The sequence below is a fragment of the Nansenia antarctica genome (genome assembly GCF_963989245.1).
Source record: "Nansenia antarctica genome assembly, chromosome: 9".
In the NCBI taxonomy this organism is placed as follows: domain Eukaryota; kingdom Metazoa; phylum Chordata; class Actinopteri; order Argentiniformes; family Microstomatidae; genus Nansenia; species Nansenia antarctica.
In genome coordinates this window covers 11,309,478-11,333,906 of record NC_137679.1, presented here as the reverse complement: position 1 = coordinate 11,333,906, position 24,429 = coordinate 11,309,478, and the positions used below count along the sequence as shown (strand labels likewise).

Sequence of the window (24,429 nt, the reverse complement as noted above, 5' to 3'; positions counted from 1 at the left end):
TTACAACAGTCAGCCATGCTTGATTATGAAGGGGGCAATTCCCAAATTCATATTGAATGTCACATGACAGGAGAGGCAGTGCCTTTAGCCGACCTGGCTCGGATTGAAGTGGACGGAGTGGTGGGAGAATGTTCCCGCCGTTTCATTGGTTGTTACATTCCAAGAACCCTCCACCCTCCACCTCCACCCTCGCCCGTAGAACGGTCGCTTGTTGTCAATCATGTCAAACGGGGTACCACCTCTTTGTCGTTACTTTCTGTAGAGGGTTTCCCCAGGCTTTTTCCGAACTAGGAAAGCCTGGTCTTAACAAGTTTATGCACAGGTTGAATCTCATGTGGAGTCAACGGGCAACGAGCAGGAGAGGGAGATCACCCTGTTTTATATGAAAGTCCCATTATTTTATTCTATTTATTCATATAATTCTTGCTCCTGTTTTATATTTTATATTTTATATGAAAGTCCCAGTAGTTTATCCTATTGCTCTGATCAAATTGTATTTTGTCTATTTTTTGTTGTTGTTGATCTGGTGTTGTTTTATTGTGTAATTCTGCATTGTTTGTTTTAACTGTCGAAAACTTGACGTTTTAAGCTGCTGCTTGGCCAGGCTTCCCTCGAAAAAGAAATTGTTGTGTCTCAATGGGACCGACCCTGGTTAAATAAAGGCTAAATAAAAAAACAAAACAAAAAAACCCCCCCTAGTACTGTTTTGTTCTCAATATCTGCCTGCGCAAAATCCCAGACGCCAGGAAACGCCATTAATGTCCACATTGCAAACATGTGGTGTGTGTGTGTCTGTCTCAGTGCGAGTGGTATGTGTCCCAGGGTTACCGCCTGTAATCGTTTAAAAGATTTTCAATATGTATTAATGAGAGTGTGAATGTCTGAGAGGATGTGTGTTGGAGTGAGTATGTCCAGATTGATGAGCGAGAGAGCTTTGCCTCCTGGCTGTGTTTACTATGCAGCTCAGCTCAGTCGGTCCCTCCTACTTCCCTCAGATGTAGGGAGGCTGTGGAGAAGCAGTGGAGTCAATAAGAGTGAGAACTTTAAAAGGAGAGCACAGGATCAGCCCCTCAAAAAACAGACACACTCTCACAACACACACACTCTCACACACACATGGAATACTACTACACACTACTGCTGTGGACCTGCAGCCTACTACCAGGTGAGTGAGTGAGTGAGTGAGTGAGTGAGAGTGACAAGGAGAGAGTCAAAGAAGGATGAAGACATTGTACTGTCTGTGTGTGTGTGTGTGTGTGTGTGTGTGTGTGTGTGTGTGTGTGTGTGTGTTGGAAAGTTTGTGAAAGAGTAAGAGTAATTGACATATTTGTGTGTAATTGCAATCAGGATTAATTGCGAGTAAATGATTGCAACAAGTATAAAGCATGCCCTGGTGTGACATCTCATCTGCATGAGTCAGAAAGAGAGGCAAGAGCATGTGGCAAAGAAGTGTTTGTGTTTCAGTGTGCAAGGGTGAGACAGAGGTCTTTGGATCAATTTAAGACTAGTCATTCCTCTTGTCAGAAGCAGCCGGATTACTCATTAGTCATTCCTCTTGTCAGACAAATGAGGTATCATGAGCTTAATTATCTTTGTGCTCTTGCTGGCTAGGTATGCATCCATTCGCAAAGTTGAAAAGGTGGGAGGACTAAAGTGACTATAGATGAAAAATGATCATGCTAATCGTTTTTAATGACGGATTATTATGTGGGAACAATGTATACAGATTAAGGAGAGGGACGAAGGAGGAGGGTGTGAGGAGGAGGAGGAGGGTGTGAGGAGGAGGAGAGTGTGAGTGTGTGTGTGTGTGTGTGTGTGTGTGTGTGTGTGTGTGTCAGCCTGCTCTTCCTCTCAGGCCAGAGTGTGGAGTGTGGAGTGTGACATGATGAGCTGACAGCTTGATGCACTGACCTGGCCTCGCTGCTCAAGCGTTAGGAAAACCATCGCTCATCTGAGGTGCTTCTATGTGTCAACCTCTTTGAACCTCTCTCTGGAATACTGGAGCAGAATGATGCTCTGATGATCTGTTCTGAGTCCGTTTCCATGGAGAGTAAAGGGGTTTTTTGGCTGGCCCTTTTAGCCTGATTTGGGATCAGTTAGTATAATGAATCACACTTCTTCAATGATGTTATTGTGAGCAGTAATGCAGCTCAATGTAGCTGGGGCTACACTCAGGTAGGTATGGCTGATCTTCAGTGAGCATTTACCTTTATTGGCAACTGGGTAGATGACAAAAACCTCATGTCTCAAAATAGAAACAAATATATTTGTCTTATTGAAGATTAAAATCTACATACAGTTAGGTCCATATATATTTGGACACTGACATAATCTTTGTTATTTTAGCTGTTTATATGATATTGTATATGAATACAGGCTTAAAGTGCAGAATCTCAGCTTTAATTTGAGAGTATTCACATCCCATTGGAGGAAGGGTTTAGGAATTACAGCTCCTTAATGTGTAGCCCCCTCTTTTTCAAGAGACCAAAAGTAATTGGACAATTGACTCAAAAGCTGTTTCATGGACAGGTATATAAAGGTACATGTTGTGTGTTCACAGCAACAGCTTCCAAATACAAATGCCACACTTGGAATCAACTCAGACCTTTTACCTTACATTCCATTGTTATTTCTTCTTCAATTAAGCAGGTACAATGTCTGAGTTGATTCCAAGCGTGGCATTTGTATTTGGAAGCTGTTGCTGTGAACACACAACATGTGGTCAAAGGAGCTCTCAATGCAAGTAAAACAGGCCATCCTTAGGCTGCAAAAACAAACAAAAATCCATCAGAGAGATAGCGGGAACTTTAGAAGTGGCTGCACTGTTGAGCTCGGCACCACAAAAAGGCCTGGACGTCCACAGAAGACAACAGTGGTGGAGGATCGCAGGATCCTTTACATGGTAAATAAAAAACCCTTCACAACATCCAGCCAAGTGAAGAACAGTCTCCAGGAGGTAGGCATATCATTATCTAGGTCTACCATAAAGAGAAGACCTCACAAGAGCAAACACAGATGGTTCACCAGGTGCAAACCATTCATAAGCCTCAAGAATAGAAAGGCCAGATTAGATTTAGCCAAAAAACATCTAAAAAACCAGAACAGTTCTGGATCAGCCTTCTTTGGACAGATGAAAAGAAGATCAACCTGTACCAGAATTATGGGAAGAAAAAAGTATGGAGAAGGCTTGGAACAGCTCATGATCCGATGCATACCACATCATCTGTAAAACACAGTGGAGGCAGTGTGATGGCATGGGCATGCATGGCTTCCAATAGCACTGGGTCACTAGCGTTTATTAATGATGTGACAGAAGACAGAAGCAGCCGGATGAATTCTCAAGTGTTTAGGGATATACTATCGGCTCAGATTTAGCCAAATTCAGTAAAGTTGATTGGACAGTGCTTCACTGATGGACAATGACCCAAAACAACCCAGGAGGTTTTTAAGGAAAAGAAGTGGAATATTCTACAATGGCAGAGTCAATCGCTAGATCTCAACCCGATCGAGCATGCATTTCACTTGCTGAAGACAAAACTAAAGGCAGAAAGACCCACGAACAAACAACAACTGAAGACAGCTGCAAGGCCTGGCAAAGCATCACAAAGGAGGAAACCCAGCATTTGGTGATGTCCATGGGTTCCAGACTTCAGGCAGTCATTGCCTACAAAGGATTCTCGACAACGTATTAAAAATGTGCATTTTATTTATGATTATGTTAATTTGTCCAATTACATTTGAGCCCCTAAAAATAGGGGACTGTGAATAAAAATGGTTTGCAGTTCCTAAACGTTTCATACAATATTTTTGTTCAACCCCTTAAATTAAAGCTGAAAGTCTGCACTTCAATTGCATCTCAATTGTTTCATTTCAAATCCATTGTGGTGGTGTTCAGAGCCAAAAGTATGGAAATTGTGTCACTGTCACAAATATTTCCACACCTAACTGAATGTGAACACTCTAACTAACTGTGCTTTCTATGAGTTCTACGACTGAATGAGTTTGTTTTTCCTTTAAGTTCGCAGCCAAATATGTTGTAATCTTGGATTTGAGGTCTCATTCCAATTTTATGAACCTTTTAATGCATCAGTGCCTTGATTTTGTCCTGCGGCGTGACATAACAGATGAATATATAACATTTCAGAAAAATCACATTTTGATAACAAACTCATCCTTGACTACTCCTGTTTGACTATCCTAATCGACTATCATTTGATTATCGAGTGAAGTAATACTGAATTTGCTCTTCTAATGGTGAGACTTGGGTGTCTCCCCATTATATTTCCAGATAGATTTGCTGAGATTTTAAGTCACATTGTTAAAGATTAAAGATGTTATTTTTCTTTCGATCAACTTTTTTCCCCCCTAATTTTATAAGCATTACGCCATGTCACACCAAAGGAAAAAACTAAAAGCAATGAGATGTTTCCCTTAAAAGTATACATTTGATTTAAAAACATTTGTGGACCCCCTTAAATCTGTTTAATGCAACTCAGTGAAACAACTTGAAATGTGTCAGAACAAAGTTCAAGGAGTAAATGCATGTGGTTTCAAGTTTCAAGTTTATTGTTGCGACACATTACACAAGTGTGTACAAGTGTAACAGGGTAAAATTCTTAGGCTTTGGTTCCTGACATTGCATTGCAGCACAAGACATAGGGCAGAATATTTCAAGCATAATTCAACATAAAAAAAGTGTCAGTGGTACAGGACATAAGTGGCAAAAAAGAATAGGCATAGTACCAGATAAGGTGGCAATAGTACCGGTAAGACAAGACAGGTTACACTAGTGGTACCACGAGAGTGCCTGTTCCTGACCATTCCTCCTGAAGTCCACCACCAGCTCCTTGGTCTTGTCAGTCTTGAGAGAGAGGTTGTTCTCTTGGCTGTACTGAGCCAGGCAGTCGACCTCTCTCCTGTAGGCCATCAGCAAATTTTACCACTGAGGTGGAGCTGTGTGTGGCCTCACAGTCGTGGGTGTACAGGGAGTAGATGAGGGGACTCAAGACGTGTAAAACTGTGTTATGGGTTAGAGGGGCGGAGGTCTTAGAGCCCATTCTCACCACCTGGCATCGGTCCGACAGGAAGTCCAAGATCCAGACGCATAGGCCAGACCTAGGTGTCTGAGCTTGGTGTCATGCCTGGAGGGGACAATGGTGTTGAATGCTGAACTGTAGTCTACGGACAGCCTCCTCACATAGGAGTTCCTCTTGTCCAGGTGGGTGAGGGCGGAGTGGAGAGCAGTGGCAATGGTGTCATCATCGGTGGATCTATTTTGCCTTTTGACAGGCAAATTGGTGGGGGTCCAGATCGGGTGACAGCGAGTCACAGACCTGCCCCTTGACCAACTTCTCACAGCATTTGTCACTTCGGAAGTGAGAGCAACAGAGCACCGTGGTTTCAGTGGTTGTCTATTGTCAAAAGTAACTAAAGTGAGAAAAAACCGTTTTTGACAGTCAGTGAATTCAGCAAATCATAACACAATACATCATTGTAGGATAAAGTAGAAGCCGCGCACTCTCGTTCCAGATGCAAGATGCAAGATTGCATCTGGAACGAGAGTGTGTGGCTTCTACTTTAATCCTTTAGTATTCCGCTCCGTCGCCAGCACCTCGCCCACGTTTTCTGCGTTGTGCGTTCTCTTCTTTTTCAAACAATACATCATTGTGCCACATTGCTGCTCCCCAATAATGGTAATTATCAAGAATCTGTTGTTTTGGGATTCATTTGCACTTTTCGCAACAAAGTACGTTCTCTAGGAGACAGAATGCGTCTCCTTCCTGAGCGGTATGACGGCTGCGTGGTCCCATGGTGTTTATACTTGCATACTATAGTTTGTACAGATGAATGTTTACCCTTCAGGCCTTTGGAAATTGCTCCCAAGGATGAACCAGACTTTTCTGAGGTCTTGGCTGATTTGAGCTTGGCTGAGGTTTTGGCATGATTTTACCATGATGTCAAACAAAGAGCAAAACGGAGTTAGGCCTTAAAATACTTCCACAGGTACACCTCCAATAGACTCAAATGATGTCAATCAGCCTATCAGAAGGTTCTAAAGCCATGACATAATTTTTCTGGAATTTTCCAAGCTGTTTAAAGGCACAGTCAACTTAGTGTATGTAAACTTGTGATATAATGAATTATAAGTGAAATAATCTGTCCTTAAACAATTGTTGGAAACATATTATTGTCATCATTAGACGATTGTCAATCAGAAACTGTTTGAGCTACGTCCGTCAGGGAAACGGGACTGTATGTCAAACAGCTCAAGCACTCAGGCTCCTGAGGAAATGCACTGAATCAAGAAAATCACTTTATTACTTTATTCTACTTTATTATTACTTTACTTATTTTACTTTATTCTATTATTGTTGATTTTGTATTTCACTGCAATGCCAATGTTGAAGAACCTAAGTCAAAGAATTTTACTCTTGTGTACCTGGTTATTGGATGTAATAAAAGTGATTCGGATTCGGATTATACAAAGTAGATTAAATGTCGTCCAAAGTAGTCCTAACCGACTTGCCAAAACTACGGTTTGTTAACGTAAAATCTGTGGACTGGTTAAAAAACGACCTAACTGTATGCAAACCTCCGACTTCAACTGTATATACAAATATGATCCTATTTTAAAAGGTTATCATAAGTCAGTGTTGTCATGGCTAGAGTCCAGTGAGTGATGCTGAGCCAGCAGTTCTCTGTGTCCTGGACTCCTGGCCTCCGTGTGGAAGGAAGTGCCTGAGGTTGGGTTTATTTATGTGGGCAGTTTTTAAATCACTGTCTGCTGATATTACTGAGAAGAATTAAGAAGATGCCATGGCTCAGGTCTCTCTCTCTCTCTCTCTCTCTCTCTCTCTCTCTCTCTCTCTCTCTCTCTCTGTTACTCCTCCATCCACCAGACTCTACCAGGGACTCCTGTCTCAAGCAACCCTGCTCTCTCTCTCTCTCTCTCTCTCTCTCTCTCTCTCTCTCTCTCTCTCTCTCACTCTCTCTCTCTCACTCTCTCTCTCACACTCTCTCTCTCTTTCATTCACACCTTGAGCTGTATGATGAATAATCAAAGCCCAAACTCTAAGCATAAGATACTGTATGAACACTGCTTCAAATTCTGACATCCAAGCAGCATCTCTCCAGATAATTACGTAATTATGAAAACGAAAACGATGGAACACACAAAGAGACAGGGTTATGAAAAATCTGAAAAATCTATAAACATTTTCAGAGCCAGAGATCATCCAAATGTCTAACTGTTGAAATAATGAGACAAACTGCCTCACATTGAAAGGTTTGGGAGTCAGGCCATGCTTTTTACAGACTTTCTCAGGTCCAATGTCTGGTCTGGATCTGACTGAGGTGTCTTCACTACGCCAAGTCCCTCAGACAGCTAAGATAAATCTAGTTGCTTCTCAGTCACAAACAGAAGCAGATTTCATTCAACCATATACACCAAACACAACTTCCGAGCACAGTGTACACAAAAACCATATTTTTTCTGTGTTTTCTTTCCCTAAGCAGCCAAGATGATCCGAACTTCCTTTGTTGGCACAGACATGCAAGACAGTGACAAGACAGTGACTCCTCCAGGACACATAATACACTCTAAACAAGTTAATTACATTCAAGTTAGATAACACCCTGAGTTCTGGCAGTGAAAGGGGGGAATTTTACTTAAGTAATTATTGCATAAATAATAATATTGTGTTGTTTCTGACGGACGAGAGCAGACCAGAGAAGGAGCTCTGTGTCTGATTAAGTATGATTACTTTTAAAGCTGTCTCTCTCTCTCTCTGTCTCTATTTCTCTATCCCTCCTTTTTGGGGAGCCAAGAGTGCTCCATTTCTGTCACTCCACTGAGACATGATACAATGTGTTCCTTTCTATTAATTCAGACGCAGACAGCAAAAGGGCAACACTGCCCAGTTCAGAGTCACATGACAGTTTTTAAAACCCCATTAAATTAACCCTACTCTTAAATGTTGCTAGGAAACACCCTGTTACTCGGGTCAATAGCCCAAGAGGACTTAGACTCTAAGTCTTAGAGTCAAGTGCAATCGACAAGAACAACATAAGCACTTAAATAGAGGGAGAGAGAGGGATTAAGAGGAAGTCAGGAGAGTCATTGACTGACCCTCTTTATGTTTGCCATGAGGATAGTCTTCTCATCTGTTCCATATATTTCTACTGTTCACTGTTTCCTGTGGTGGAAATTAAACTTGAAAAGATGTGACATCATTATTGGTAATATTCCTTTTTAAATGGACTTTGAAACATCAGAAAAGCTTTCCCCCATACCCTTCCAAGTCAAGTGACCTTTGCTGATAAACATTTCAATTGAAACCAGAGTAGCTGCTTTTTGAGTGTATGGTGCATGCCTTTCCAGAGCTGAGAGAGAGAGAGAGAGAGAGAGAGAGAGAGAGAGAGAGAGAGAGAGAGAGAGAGAGAGAGAGGGAGAGAGAGAGGGAGCAGAAGAGAGGAAAGAAAAAGAAGGGAAAGAGACGAGGAGAGGCCATCTCTCTCTCACTCTGAAGGGTCTGGTCTTTGATCAGCTGTCTGATGGGTTTTTGTCCAATATCCTCTGTAATGAGTTTAGCTTGCCTTGCATATCAATTTCTGTGCCTGGGTTAATCATTACCAAATCAGGTTAATCAGGATTTCGCCACAGTGATTTCTGGCTAATCATGTCAGAAATACACGCATCTGAAATGTCTCATAAGAGTACTGTAGTGAAAGTATACTACATGCTATTATATCTGAGGGGCTGTGATTGGTTAACTTGTTCCATGTGAAAACGTCTGGCGTCAGACATACATAACCCTTTGCGTGCCGGACCAGGGAATGTTCAGGCTTCTGTTCACACCTAAGGCTTCCCTGTAAATTCCATGGAATCATACATGGTCCCGACCAGGGAAAATGTCTGATCGAATTTCCCTGGTCAGTCGCGTTGACACATACACCGTACCAGGTAAATTCCATGGAATCTACTGGGAAGGCTCCTATGTGTAAAAGGGGTTTAACTTGAATGCCTGAGCCTCCTCACAGTGGTGTTCGCTGGCTCTTGACACTCTGACAGTGGTTGTAGTCCGTTGAGACTATATGACACTATGTGTAGTAAATGTGTTATTACACAAATCCAGTGTACTTTGTGTCCTAAATATATACTATGCTTATCCAATGCACTGTTTGTGTTTTAGGTCTTCAGCACTGCTTTAATTTCGACACAAAGAGGCACAAGCTCATCGAGGGCTCCAAGGACGCCCAGTTTGGGTACACAGTTCAGCAGCATGAGGCGGAAGGACAGAAGTGGTAAGACAGTCTCTTCTTTCTCAAACAATCCAACCTCTCCAATCCTAATGTTTTCCCACCTTATCACTAATCATTTTTTATAATTTCCTCTCCACTAACTGTTTACTCGTAGAAAGAGCAGTTGTTTCCCTCATTAGATGCTAGGGCTCTGTCCCCTGTACATGGGTATTTTTGAAGAAAGGGTTTTCCTAAATATGAGCCCCACTCATATTTGTACATTTTATTAGACAGATATAGTGAAGACAGACAGGAAAGTAAGGAGAAGAAGGGAGAGAGGGCATGTCAGCAAGGCATGGGCCGGATTCGAACCCATGCCGACATGGGCATGTGTGTGCACTGTAGACCGTGGTGCTAGACTACTGGACCACCCCAGGCCACGAAAAAGCTATGTTTTTAAAAAATACCCTGGTACGTGTAGACAGGGCCTTAGACCTAAGGACTGTTGGAAAGTTCACAGAGGTTTTGAGGATGTTATCGCTCCTCGTAGTGATCCAAGGAAGCATACTTCTGTCTTTCACTGCGTGCAAGTGAATCATATTTTCATGTAAGAGGTCCCCAGGGTATAAACAGGGTTTGATTCCCCTAAAGAGACTCAATACAGTCAGTCCTGCTCTCTTTCCAAACTCTATACATCAAAAGTGTTGCCTGGAGATGAGATGAGATGGGATGTTTCCCATTACCACATTTCATAAGTGGAACGTTGCGATTCCTATCCTTTTAGCTTTTCAGTGCTTCATCCCTCCATCCTGCGCAGTTGGTCACATGCGTGTGCACGCACGCACACACACACACACACACACGTCTCTATAGCACGTAAGCAATAAGTGTGCAAGAGTGTTTTTAAAAAAGAAAAGTTTAATGTTTGTATGTTTTCCGGTCTGACTTTTTTTTTTATTATCGATTCTAGGCAAGTCTACAGCACACAGAACGACACAGAAGCCATTAAAAAGGTTTATTTTGAAAGTCTCACCCTGCGTCTGATCCTAATGTTATAGAAGCAGCGTAGCAGCAGCGTTTGGCTAAACCACTCGCAGACTTGAAAGTGAAAGTTATTGTGACAACAATATCTGTTTTTTGTTTTTTTTCACAACACGCAACTTGAAGTTTTAATGTAGCCACTCGATATAATAAACAACAGTTTAACGATCACTAAATACTTAATTTGTGGATTGAATTCACTATTCTCGTTTGCCATAAGCTGCTGGTAAGGGAGACTTTACTTGTAAACATACTGTAACAAACCGGTATGAGGCCCGTTAGCAGCTACCCCAAGGAAGTTAACTCTCTTGGGGTTGTGGTTAGCATGGCCGGTTGGTATGCGGGCGAACGGGGTTCGAGACCCGCATGAGGCGAGTTACTCTTCCAGTCCTGTTCACTACATTGGTGTGAGCGGTGGGATAGGACAAGGCCATCGGAGAGCCGTGTCCAAGTGAGGGACTTGGTATAGTGAAGCGTGAGGGCATGCTCTCCTGAACGGTGGGGAGAGTGTAACAAACCTGTATGAGCCCCGTTAGCAGCTTCCCCAAGGGAGTTAACTCTCTTGGGGTTGTGGTTAGCTTGGCCGATTTGTAAGCTTGAGATCGGGGTTTGAGACCCACATGGGGGTTACTCTCCCAGTCCTGTTCACTACAATACTTTCATTTTGGGACATGTTCAAAAGCAAGGACTGTGTGATCATCTAATTATGTGTAGTTGTGTGTTTTTAGCATGTCGATGTTATAAAAATGCAGTTAGATGTTCGTAGTGATGTACCATTGTTAGCTGTTAGCCGCTAGCTGTTAGCAGTGATTGTAGCTGTGGTTTCATTAGTCCCTTTTCTCCCATTCTGTGTTTGAGGTGTACCAACCTTCAAATACGTGTGTCACCTTCAATGTTTTTTTTCCGATTTCAATGTATAACATCATTTGAAAGCTTACAATCTGTAGTTTCAGATTATGTAAAAAAACGGTTGATGAAAACACTGACTGGTGACACCTAAGAGAATAGGGGGTGCACAGTGTTTTGACGTAGTGTGCGTAAGTTGCGGAGGGGGTACAATGGATGGCTGTACCGGAGAAGTTCAGCTGTCTCAGGGACATTGCACTGGCTTTGCTGACAGTCTTTGGATCAACCTAGTATCTGTGTGAGCAGATATTCTCACACATGAAGAGCGTGCTAAGCCTCTCCTGCAGCCGTTTGACAACTGACCAATCAAGGACCCCAATTGACCCCAATTGAAATAAGCCAGTGGCTTTCTTGGGTTTTTATCCTGTTAGTTGACCTTGTATGTAATATGTACTTTCATGTACCTACTTCTGCAAATCTTCTAATAAAGTTTTCAATCAATCAAAACCACTCTGAAGCTTGTATGCAATTTAAAGTGACCAAGTATCACCCCCAGATAATGGAGCTGAGCAAAGGAAAACAGAGCCAGGGATCACATTGACTGTTAGGCCTGTTTATTTAGCATACATGGCTTTGCATACATTAGCTCTTTGCTGAAAATGTTTTGTTTATGGTCTAGCTTGACAGAACCCTGGTCTAGCTTAACAGAATATCCCATCTTTCTTCTTAATGTCTCTCATCTGCAGCCATTTTCCATGGTAAATACACATTGTGAGTCGCCTAGAAACTCAAGATAAGTGACATTGTTAAAAGGAGCTGGTCCAGCTGGTTCGTATTATTGTGTTATTATGATATAATCAACTATCCCATTAGTTTGAAATATGACGGCTTCGTTTTTAGTATTTGATGAGAGGCTTTCATCATTTAACTAGGTGAGGTTGCAGCTTCTTGCCGGTCAGGTCCTCTTCCTGTTTTCAAACTTTTAGCCATGATGAATATCTTGTGGTCTTCCAGGATTGCGAAATATGTTGGCCTTTGAAGTCAAAGAAGTGGAAAATATTTGTCTAGCAACCTGTTCGCTAGCATCCTGAGGCAGCTGGTGGCTTTGGAAAATATGTGTTGTGGTCTCTTATTCCCAAACCCCCTTCTGTGCATCCCATCACTGGCCGATTAAGATGAAGAGGAAAACAAACCTTAGAGTGCTACGGGAACGGTTGTTACCCCACGACCAGAGCTTTGTTTTTCATTGGAGTCTGGAGAGATTGTCTACGCACTTTGTGAGGTTACGAAATAGTTGAGTCAATAAGTACATATTTCTCTTACAATACTTTGAAATGTATCTGGCCCTTGATTAATGAACCAGAGGAAAATAAATCGACTAGTTTTTTTGGCCATTCAGTAATTGTAGCGCATCCTTTTTAATTATATATATTTTTACATTTGAGCATATATACCATTCATTAGTCTCAGTCCTCACTTGTTCCCTGCTTTTACTGTTTGACTTACGTGTCTTATGTCTCTTATGTGTTATCCTCTCATGTTAGGACTTGTTTGCTTTGAATCGTTTTTATTCATATTCCTGTAAATTCCATTGTGTTGTATCTGCGTTTCAAATGTGCTCTATAAATAAAGTTTGATTTGATTTGATAGACTCAAGATAATTAACTCAGAGAACTCGGAGAATTGACATCAGTACATTTAACAGCCTTCTACCCAGTCAGCAGACAATTGTGGGCCAGATCTGATATTGTGGTGGCACATGTGGCTGAGTGCCTGAAACGGTAAGCATTATATGGGCCAGACTAGTCCAAAAGAGAAGGGGCCAGCTCTGGGTGAGAGTTAGCTGTGGGTCAGCTCTGGTATATGGAATGTGACCATGACACGTTCTGACACCGGTCAGCAGACAATTGTGGTCCAGATCTGGTCTTGTGGTGGCACATGTGGCTAAGTATCAGAAGTATTACAGTCTATGGGCCAGACCCTGAATGTAGAGGCCAGCTCTGGGTGAGAGTTGACATTTTGCTCTCTGGGATTTGCTCTCTGGCCCATCTGTTACTGAGTCATCTTTGGTTTAAATGTGTGGGACCAGTTCTGGATGAGAATTGTTAGTTTGCTTATTGGCCAACTCTGGCTTGAAATATGTAGTGAAATATGTAGTGAAATATGTACAGGTTTATAGGGTCTGTCTGTACATGCAGTTTGCAGACTACAGTAATGAGGTTGCATTGCAGCTAAACCTGAAGGGCCATCTGCCTTTATGAAATAATAATTGTAATTTACAGTAAAGAAATGAGTGCGCTTATCACTGCCGCATACTATTGCATTATTAACGGTCACCTCCTGCCTTCTCTGATACCTCAGAGGAGATGCCAAAGAGAGCAGACAGAGATATTGGTCTGTGTAAAAGGGGTCAGATGACCTATGACCTGTTAACCCCAGTCAAAGAGGAATTCACACTGAGAGGTGGCAGATGTTACAGTTTGTTTAGTCTTTGAGTTTGTTCTTCTGATCTGTGTGTGTGTGCTCATGGCGATTGAGTCTGTTTTGTCTGTCTGTGTGTTTTTGTTTGGTCTCATGTTCACAGTGCTGCCACTGTGAGGTCACGGTCAGTGCCAAAGCCAGCCAGCCAGCGAACAAAGTTAATAATAATAATAATAATAATAATAATAATAATACATTAGACTTATATAGCGCTTTTCTAGACAATCAAAGACGCTTTACGAACTGAGAAGAAATAATAAAAATAAAGAAAGAAATAATAAAAAGAAACAAAAAAAATAAAAAATAAAGTAAAGGGGCCTAATTAAGGTAGTGCTGGGGACACATGGGAAGGGGAGGGGGAGAGGGTTAACTGGTGAAGGCAAGCTTGAAGAGGTGGGTTTTGAGGGCCTGTTGGGAGGGTGGTGGACTGTCTGATCATGGGGAGGGCGTTCCAGAGAGACGGGGCTGTGGCTGAAAAGGCCCCATCACCCCAGGTCCGGAGCTTGGTCCTGGTGGTCTTGAGGGTGTTTTGGTCGTCAAACCTGAGGCAACGGGAGGGGGTGTGGTGGGGGACGAGGTCGGCAAGGTAGGAGGGGGCCAGATTGTTGATGGCTTTGTAAGTGTTTAAGTTTAACACATACAATATACCTCTGGTTAGCCTAACTGTTGTCTGGGATTGTTCCCCATTGAATTGTAAGCTTTACCATTGGTTAGCATTATAAAGGAATGGAAAACGTCTCTTCAGTTCAATGTGTGTGTGACGGCCCTCTGGCCTGTTAACCTTTGTCTATGCAGGTAGGCTACCTGGTGGGCGGGGCTGGAGCCCAATCAGGCTGATTAGGGGCAGCTGACTGGGCCTCCTGGCTATTACTTAAAAGTCACAACTTACACTACTGACATACTGACTATCATACCCCATTGGATTATTGTATAGTTTTGCCTTATCTCTATTCAATTCTTGATTATATTCTGTTTATATGGCGTGTGTCTCCATTTTTGTTATGGTCCCAGAGCCAGGTCATAACAGTGTGGTAGAGTGCTACAGACAAACTATCATCAGACCCACCATTCGATTTGAATCAAGAGGATCCTTACCGTACAGTATGTGACAAAATCAAACATGAGGTCTAGTAAACACTACACGAATACTGGGTAGGACCTCTCTTTGCTCTCAAAACAGCTTCAATTCTTTGTGGCATTGATTCCTTGTGGCAAACATTCCTTTGAGATTCTGGTCCATGATGACATGATTGCATCTGCAGATTTTTTTCAGGTGCACTTTCAAGCTTTGAATCTCCCATTCTACCACATCCCAAAGGTGTTCTATTGGATTCAGATCCGGTGATTGGGAAGGCCACTGAAGAACACTGTTCATGAAACCAGTTTGAGACGACTTTTGCTTTGTGACATGGTGCATTATCATGTTGGAAGTAGCCATTCGAAGATGGGTACATTGTGGCCACGAAGGGATGCACATGGTCAGCATCAATACTCAAATAGGCTGTGGCATTCAAGCAATGATTGATTGATTGATTGGTATTAACAGGCCCAAAGTGTGCCAAGAAAACATTCCCCACACCGTTAAACCACCTCCACCAGCTTGGACTGTTGACAGGTGTACAGGTGATCCTATTAAAACGAGTGTATTCTACCAACTCAGAGAAATGTCACTGTGGGAGCTAAACACCAAGGCCTTACCCGACAGGGACTGCTGTCAATCCCTTGTGCTGTGTGAACATACAGGAGCAATGTAGCTTCACACTCAGATCCATTCTGCGGGCTGAGGTTTGGGATGTGGTTTGTCATCGCTCCCCAGCTCCTTTTGATCTGAATGTTAAACACATTAGCAGATGAAGGCTCAGGGCTTCATTATGGCATCACCTCCGACGTGACTCAGGCATTTCCCAGCACTGTGCCCAAGGCCCCATGATGTCGTGTTTACTCCACTTAGCGCTACTATTACCCTCTCCCCCCCTGACACTCTCACAGCTACGTTCTGACCTTAACAGGCTCACTGCTAACCCCAGTCACTTTATACTTGATATGGTTGCAGAGGACATAATGTACTAGGGACCAGATGTATCTGTTGCATATACTCCTGATGACTGCGAGGAAAATGATAACTTTGAAATGGATGAAATCACAACCACCTACATTGGCACAATGGATAACAAAATTAAGGGAGGTATACAGGATGGAGGCTCTGACTGCCCAACTAAATTTAAGGACAGAACTGTGGTCACCCCTTACAATATCTTTTTCTATCTGAGAAGCACCCCAAACCCTATGTTGTACTCGCTTTTGATACTCAATTTCCTATTAGTTTTTTTTCCCTTTCCTTGTTTTGATTTCCTACTGGATGTATACGGTCCAATACGTTGTGATATATGTGGGTATATATTGATTTTGATGTGTTGCCAAGTGATAGTGTATTTGTGTTGTGTTGTTAATGTGTAATGTGTTTGTGTTGTTTTTTTGTTCAATAAAAACAAAGTGAAAAAAAAAAAAACAGGCTCACTGCTGACAGGTTCAGGAGCTTCTTTGGAAATTCGCTGGGTCGCTGAACAATCAGTTCAATCAGTTCAGAATGATAATAATAATAATAATAATAATAATAATAATACATTAGACTTATATAGCGCTTTTCTAGACACTCAAAGATGCTTTACAAACTGAAAAGATCGAGTAGTAAAAGAAACAAAAAAAATCAAAAAAGAAAGTATAGGGGTCTAATTAATTTTTAGATTACTAAATCTAAATCTAAGTGTCTTTGTAGGACAATCTACTCTGTATACTGCAATTACACCTAGATTTCGGGCGGAGAAGCGGCGAACAAGCAACGCCAGCGTCCTCTCTCGACCGGCATTTTTTTTTTATGAATGATAAGGCCCTGACTGGCTGTCACAGGCTTAACTCCCACTACATTGTGGATGCCAAACGACCATCTTGTGGTTGCCATATTGATAAAAAGGTCAGGATATGTCTATAAGATGGCTTCCAGGTTTCTCCCACTTAGACACCCCAACAGTCTTTCTTTTTGTCTTTTCTTTCTTTATTGACTGGTATAGAAAATACTGCCATAATCCGTATGCTGTTTTTTGTCATTCCAGGCTATTAGTTGGAGCCCCCTTTGAAACCAGTGGCCAACACCAGACAGGCGATGTGTACAAGTGCCCAATGGACACCAGCGCCAGTACCAACTGCTCTAGACTCAACTTAGGTATGACTGAGTCCTGAATGATATCCACTTTGAGCTGATCTCCCCCACAAATCAAATCAAACCTACATGCAGGATATCATTCAGTACAAAATCTGTCTCTCAGAGGAGAACAGGAGTTCAGTCAGATGAAAAACACCTGTACCATGCAATGTGGATTGAGATTTCACATTGTTGACAAGTCCAATTCATGCAGAGTCTACACCCAGATAAGTCCCAGCGGGAGCTTTTGACATTTGAACCATTTTAGCAGACGCTTTTATCCAAAGCGAGTTACAATTAGAAATTACAGGGACAGTTTCCCTGGAGTAACTTAGGGCTAAGTGCCTTACTCAAGGGCACACTAGTGGTGGTGTTCCCAGGTGAGATTTGAACTCATGACCTTCTGATCACCCTGACTCACTATTCACAAGGGCACCACTACCTCCTATATTGTATATAGTACAACCATCCCTATGTCTGTGATGCAATACATGTTCACATGTTGATGATGATCTCTAATCCGATGAATTTGATTGAATGTGCGACTTAATTGGAGCTTACCACTTAAACATTTGTTGTCACAACTGTCTTTTGTTTGTTTCTTTGTCTGCTTTTGTTAATTCCTTCAAGGAAAGGTATCCCTGAACAATGTGTCAGAGCGTAAGGACAAAATGAGGCTGGGAATGACTCTGACTTCCAACCCCAAGGACAACAGCTTTGTGGTGAGGGCCAGGAAATTATATAGATTGAAAACAAAGCATCACCAATCCTCAATGTGCTCTGTTATAAATACTGTATCTAATTTTAAAACATCAGCATTGCACAATAAATTAACTGTACTCTTATTTGTATCCACTGTATCCGGTTTGTGACGGCTTTGTGTTTCAGGCCTGTGGTCCTCTGTGGTCGTACGAGTGTGGGAGCTCTTACTACAGCACAGGCATCTGTTCAAGAGTCGACGGCAGCTTCAAGTTCTCCCGCACCATCGCTCCGGCCTTCCAGAGTAAAGAAACATACAGTACTGTGTACCTCAAAAGGTAGATGTATTTGGTGAGAGTTACTGACAGTTACTGACAGTTACTGACTGGTTTTGCATTCGTTCCATACAGGATGTGAGACCTACATGGACATAGTGATTGTTCTAGATGGTTCTAATTCCATCTACCCCTGGTACGAAGTGCAGGACTTTCTCATCAACATTCTGCAGAAGTTCTACATCGGTCCGGGTCAGATCCAGGTGCGTTAAAGCTGAAGTGCTGATCTGATTGTTACGATGAATAGTGTATTCGTAAATAAAGTGAGCATTACTCTGCCAGGGTCAGCTGGATATACTGTACCTTTCTGAGAGCAAGTATCTCTACAGGTCGGAGTGGTGCAGTATGGCTCAAGGGTGGTCCATGAGTTCCAACTGAACGACTATCACACAGTGGAGGAGGTGGTAGAGGCAGCCAAGAAGATCGACCAGCGAGGAGGGGAGGAGACACGCACAGCGCTGGGCATCAACAGGGCAAGGTACACAGAGCTACGTGGCTCATGTACTCTTAGAGTCTCATACCCTAAAAAAGTGTTTCAGTTGTTTGAGAAAGTTACTGAGAAATGTTTCATTGTTTCATCTCAGAACCGAGGCATTTAAACGCGGAGGTCGGAAAGGGGCCAAGAAGGTCATGATTGTGGTCACCGACGGAGAGTCCCATGACAGCCCAGACCTACAGAAAGCCATGGAGGACGGCGAGAGGGACAACATCACCACGTATGCCATTGCAGTGAGTCCATCCGTCTCTACAACCCCCTGTTGTTCTTCCAGGTGCCTGTGTTCCCATGCTCTATTCCCCCCACGATCTTGGTTTGATACACGTTATTCCCACAGTTTCCATATCCTGTGCTTCCATTGATATTCAATGATATTACCAGATTTTCCTAGTATTGATACTCTATTGTTTTTCCAGATCCTTTTGTTAGATGTGTGTATTTAATGTCATGTCCCCAGGTCCTGGGCTACTACAATCGGCGTGGGATAAACGCAGAGGCCTTCTTGAAGGAGATCAAATTCATTGCCAGCGACCCTGACGACGAACACTTCTTCAACGTGACCGATGAGTCGGGTCTGAAGGACATAGTGGACGCACTGGGAGAGAGGATCTTCAGTCTGGAGGGTATGTTACCTCGGAAGACATTGGGATTGTAGTTTAGCCTTGCAATGGTAATATTATTGTAGAGGGGTTGTTCTGGACGACTCTCCTCCTTTGCATCAGACTGTATTGTGACTGTGTGTGTGTGTGTGTGTGTTTGTGTGTAGACTGATTGTCACTCTGCTGTTCTCCGAAGGAACAAACACAAACGGGACAGCGTTCGGCTTGCAGATGTCTCAGGCCGGGTTCTCCTCGCACATAGTGGATGTGAGTCACTCCCGGTCATCAACCTTACCTGGCATGTGGTTTTACACTCTAGGATTTGACTCCTCTTTTCATGCTTTGTTGGAATAGGCAAGTGGGTATTTTACTTTTTCTCATGGTGAGCATGGCCAAGTGAAGAGATCATTATGAAGGATCGTGTTGCACCGAGGACTTCTAGGGAAAACTGGGCTTCGTCTCCCTAGTGGTACCTATGTACATCAGTGAATGATGACTGATGATTGATAGCTCTGCTCAATGTAAGTAACACTTACGGAAAGTGTTGTGTCGAAATATTATGGTTTCAAATAGCATGGAGCAGGGCATGTCCTTGTGAATACCAGACAAAGCATAACACTCCCTTGGAAGATAGTGTTGTGGAAAGTTATTTTGGGTCTGGTTCTAGTCTTGAAGAGGAAAAACTGACCGGAGTGCGCAGATGGTTTTGTTGAATACAGAAGCTAGCCAGCTAAAACACACACACACACACACACACACACACACACACACACACACACACACACACACACACACAGAGAAAATATAGAACATTCCGCCATTGTCCTAGGAATGCCATTGTGACTTTGCTTTTCTTTACTTATGTAGTCGGATATCTTCTTTTATTAGGCATATTAGCCGAATAATTGTAACATGGTACAAGTAAAAAAAAAAAAAAAAGATAGTTATATATCATCAATTTCGTGTTAGTTTTCTCATCTCTCTTACTACTTTCCCGTCCCTCTGTCAGTCATTTGAATGCTGTTCCCTTCACAGTACAAGTTACAATGCATAACATCACCTATTTGAATTGAGCAATCTTCAAGAATAGCACTCCGGGGGCATTGGCACTGACTCTCTATCTATAAACACAAAATATAAAATAAAGAAACTGTATCTTTCACCCCCATAAGCATTAATAGGCATACATGCTGTATCCATCTTTCTAAGACTTTATTGTGCAAATTTGCCATGGCAGCTAGTCAAACTGTCCACGTCGACGGCCTATGAATGAGCTAATTCTTGGCTGTTGTGTGTTGTATCACAGTTGTCTTGATTGGGCTGAGATTGTAGTGTTGGCTCTAATCGGTCCATGTGCTTGGTGTCAGTATCTTAACTTTAATGTACCAGTAAATTCAGCCTGTCGAAATCTCTCTCTCTATCTCTCTCTCTCTCTCTCTCTCTCTCTCTCTCTCTCTCTCTCTCTCTCTCTCTCTCTCTCTCTCTCTCTCTCTCTCTCTCTCTCTCTCTCTCTCTCTCTCTCTCTCTCTCTCTCTCTCAAAGTGCACAGAATAAGCTGTGCACTTTGTCCATTTGAAAACCAACATAAATGATCATATTGATATATTATACATATTATAGTTTTTGTGACTTTGGAAGTCTTGAGTTATGATGTAGTCAAGTATAATGTGATAAAGGAAGTGGTTCTGGAGTGGATTAGCTCTCCGTGACTATAACTTTTTATTGTGCTTGTGTGTATGTGGTCGCCAGCTAACATTGTGTTTACGTCTTCAAACCACTGGTTTTGTCCTGGAAGCTATTGGAATCTTTCACACGTAGTTTTTAAGATGACCGTTGGATGACATCAGCATCTAAGGTCAGCTCTGGGTCAGTGATGAGTATACAGTGCATTTGGTTCTTGTGATTCTTCACTTTAAAAAACAATACCTGCAGCCTAATGGTCAGTCAATCTGAATAGTACAATGTCCGTGGTCAGAACATCTCTATCTGCAGTCTGGTTAGTTTTGTGGTCAGAGTCAATTCCAATAAGTCAGGGAACGCTCCGCTTTCAGAAAGCATCCCCGGACTCTGATGCAATACTGTGGTGGAACTCTACGACAGCTCTGCACACAGTTCACAGTGGATTAGATCTGCATATGTGGACCACAGCATGAGTGTTTGGCAGTGCTGTGCGAACATTCCCATGCAGGCAGCCTTATGAAACCGACGCTGCCAAGGTTTTGGTCATTGACCATGATCCATACTTTACACGTCCATAGAGATGCGTAACTTACAATTTAACGACGTTCACCTCAGGACATATTATACGTGTGACTGTGTACACGCAATTGTGTGTGTTGGTGCAGTCTCAACTGTGTGTGTGTGTGTGTGTGTGTTTGGGTATGTTTGCTTTGTATGTGCACATGTTTGAGTTGTCATTTGTGCAATGGTGGTGCGTGTCGGAACATTTAACTAAAGCCGTTCTTTATTGCCGAGCGCTCTGGTCTTAGGGCTGTAAAATCTGTTGGACAAAAAACAGGATGACGAATGGAAAATTACAATAGAATAAAAGAACTTGCTGAAATCATGTAACATCATTTCAACCCATTTTCTTTTTCCCAAAAGAAAATATGTACAGTATTTGTCTACTGTTTTCAATTGGTCAACTTTGCGACCTCATCTTAGTTGTATGAATACATGAAATGTTTGTCAACTGATGTCAATGGAAGATTTCTGGGTTTTAAGAGATGCGTATGAGTTGAGTGAAGTTTTCTGTGCCTATAGGATGGTATATTAGTCGGGGCGGTGGGGGCCTATGACTGGAACGGAGCCGTTCTAAAAGAGACGCGCCATGGAAAGGTGGTACCGCCCAAGTCCTCTTATCTGGAAGAGTTCCCAGAAGAGCTGAAGAACCATGGTGCCTACTTGGGTGAGCGAAGGGATGAGGAGGGTAAATAATAGATGAATGGCTGGATGGAGCTGTACTGTGTCGCCATGTTGATATCTTCTTATGTTAGGAATATTAGCAGAATAATTGTAGATGAATAAATATGGTACAGTTATACATCATCAATTTTGTGTTAATTTTCTCATCTCTCTTTTCTAATTTCCTGTTTCTCTGTTGGTCATTTGAAAAGCTGTTCAAATCAGTACAAGTTAGCATAACATCACCTACTTGAATTGAGCAATCTTCAAGAATAGCACTCCAGGGGGCATTGGCACTTACTCTGTGTCTATAATATCAAATTAAAAAACGGTATCTTTAATCCCCCTAAGCATTAACAGGCATGCATGCTGTGTCCATCGCAATAGAAGACTTTATTGTGCAAATTTGCCATGGCAGCGAGTCAAACTGTCCACGTCAAGGGCTTGTGAGTGAGGTAATTCTTGGGCCATCATGTGTTGTATCTTCACAGCACAGTTGTCTCGATCGAGCTGACATTGTCATGTTGGCTCTGATGTTCGTAGCTGTACTGTGCCCTCGTGTCTACTCTCCCAGGTTACTCAGTGAACTCAGTGGTGTCGGCCAAAAACGTGCAGCTCTACGTGGCTGGAGCGCCCCGCTTCAACCACACAGGCAAGGTCATCATCTTCACCCTGCAAAACAACGGCAACCTCACCATCCTGCACTCACTCTTGGGCCAACAGGTAAGACACTCACATGCACAGGCACATGCACACGCACACGCACACATGGGCCAACAGGTAAGACACACACACACACGCACACGCATGCACGCACACACCCACACACACACACACACACACACACACACACACACACACACACAACCTCACCATCCTATACTCACTCATGGGCCAACAGGTAAGACACTCACACACACACACATACACACACACAGACACACACACACACACACACACACACACACACACACACAGACACACACACACACACACACACACACACACTACCTCCCCATCCTATACTCACTCATGGGCCAACAGATAAGACACTCACACACGCGCACACACTCACTCACACACACACACACACACACACACACACACACACACTCCTCCTTGTGTCGACCAGAGCTTGTGTATGTGTATGTGCACACATGCGTGACACATGTAAACCTCAGTCGCGGCCCAGACTCCACTGCCCTGGTCCAGATGGCCTTCGTCTCACTGGCCCATGTGCTTCTCATCTGCCTCCATCCAATCAGCACAGGGCTACCGGCACACAGACACATCACCCTGGGCAACAGGCTCCCAGTAAACAAGGGCTAACCACTGTGTCAGACCAGACTGCTCGGGGAGAAAAAAGGAAAGAGAGAGAGAGAGAGAGGGAAAGAGAGGAGGGCGGGGGGAGGAGGGGGGGGGACAGAGAGGGGAGTCCGTGCTGTGCATTCCTGAGGGACATTAGCGAGGTAGTGTTCCCTCAGGAATCAGGATTTAGTGCTGCTGTGCTGCGGTGGTAGCCTGTAGCCACTGGGGTCCTATTTACAGTAAGCCCGTCCGGCTGGGATGTGTTAGGGTCGTGCATCCTGTCTCAGATTGGACTCCCCTCCTACACTTCCTGGTCTGGTGGGGTCTGTGGGCTAAGAATACGGTTAGTTAGGGGAACCGAGTTGAGATGAATGGGTGTTGATTGGACAGCACTTAAAAGGGCCTGCCAGTTAATTGATTGATGACTGTAATGTTGTCGATTAGTGACCACTCAACCAGTCCCGGTCTGGAGCGGTCCCTCAGTAGAGGGGGAGGATGGGAAGAGACTGTGGGGCTGCAGACAAGGTTTATATGTGACGCGTTCTGTAATGCTTTGGTCCGCATATCGGGATCTGATGTAACGATCGGACTGTTCTTTCGCAAAATGGGAATACATTTCTGCGTTGTTGAAAATCGATGACAAACTCGCTAGTGTAACGAACACAGCTTGTTTTGTGAGCCTGCTAACAAACGTGTAAAGTAGTGTTATAGTTAACTAGGTAGTAGTGGGGATTACTCACCGAATCTATTGCGTTGCAGTATTTGAGCTTGACTAGCGAGTTTGTGTTGTGATTCTCAACAACGTTGAAACGTAGTTCCGTGTTAAAAAAAATAAAGTCTGAACATTTTGATTGGTTGCCGATATGAGGGCCAAAAGACTAGAACGTGTCACATATTTGAATCCCCCTGGTATGATATGGTCCAGGATGAATATGAATATGATGCTGTAAGTAGGGTTACAGTCAACTGGGACAAGGGAGGTCCCGTATATCGTATATTCATCCATCCCAAAATATGGGACCATATCAGCTAATACGGGACAGTTGGCAACCCTGTAAGTCATTGATTCAGTCCTAGATGTAAGACATTGATTCTCAATGTTGCTCCTGGACAACTGCAGCACTAGGAAAGGGATTATTCCAAAGTGCTTTACAATGACCTCTCATTCACCCATTCACACACCGATGGCGGCAAGCTACCATGCAAGGCTTGCCCCAAGGACACCTCGACATGTGGCCAGCCGGGGTTCGAATCGAACCACCGATCTGACGCCCTTGCAAT

At 43.1% G+C, this 24,429-nt stretch overlaps 1 protein-coding gene across 1 annotated transcript in view; it reads left to right on the top strand.

The window, feature by feature from the left end:
• Window positions 1–1,116: 1,116 nt before the first annotated feature.
• LOC308165788 (integrin alpha-11-like) overlaps window positions 1,117–24,429 on the top strand; it is a gene marked incomplete at both ends in the record, with an annotated part of 38,486 nt that continues 15,173 nt past the window's right edge. The window contains 12 exons of the mRNA XM_080539946.1: window positions 1,117–1,165; window positions 9,192–9,303; window positions 16,719–16,828; window positions 17,438–17,529; window positions 17,696–17,810; window positions 17,917–18,044; window positions 18,171–18,319; window positions 18,426–18,570; window positions 18,795–18,960; window positions 19,133–19,203; window positions 21,700–21,844; window positions 22,415–22,563. Of these exons, the coding sequence (XP_080396072.1) occupies window positions 1,117–1,165; window positions 9,192–9,303; window positions 16,719–16,828; window positions 17,438–17,529; window positions 17,696–17,810; window positions 17,917–18,044; window positions 18,171–18,319; window positions 18,426–18,570; window positions 18,795–18,960; window positions 19,133–19,203; window positions 21,700–21,844; window positions 22,415–22,563 (1,431 nt within the window). The remainder of the gene's footprint in view (window positions 1,166–9,191; window positions 9,304–16,718; window positions 16,829–17,437; window positions 17,530–17,695; window positions 17,811–17,916; window positions 18,045–18,170; window positions 18,320–18,425; window positions 18,571–18,794; window positions 18,961–19,132; window positions 19,204–21,699; window positions 21,845–22,414; window positions 22,564–24,429) is intronic.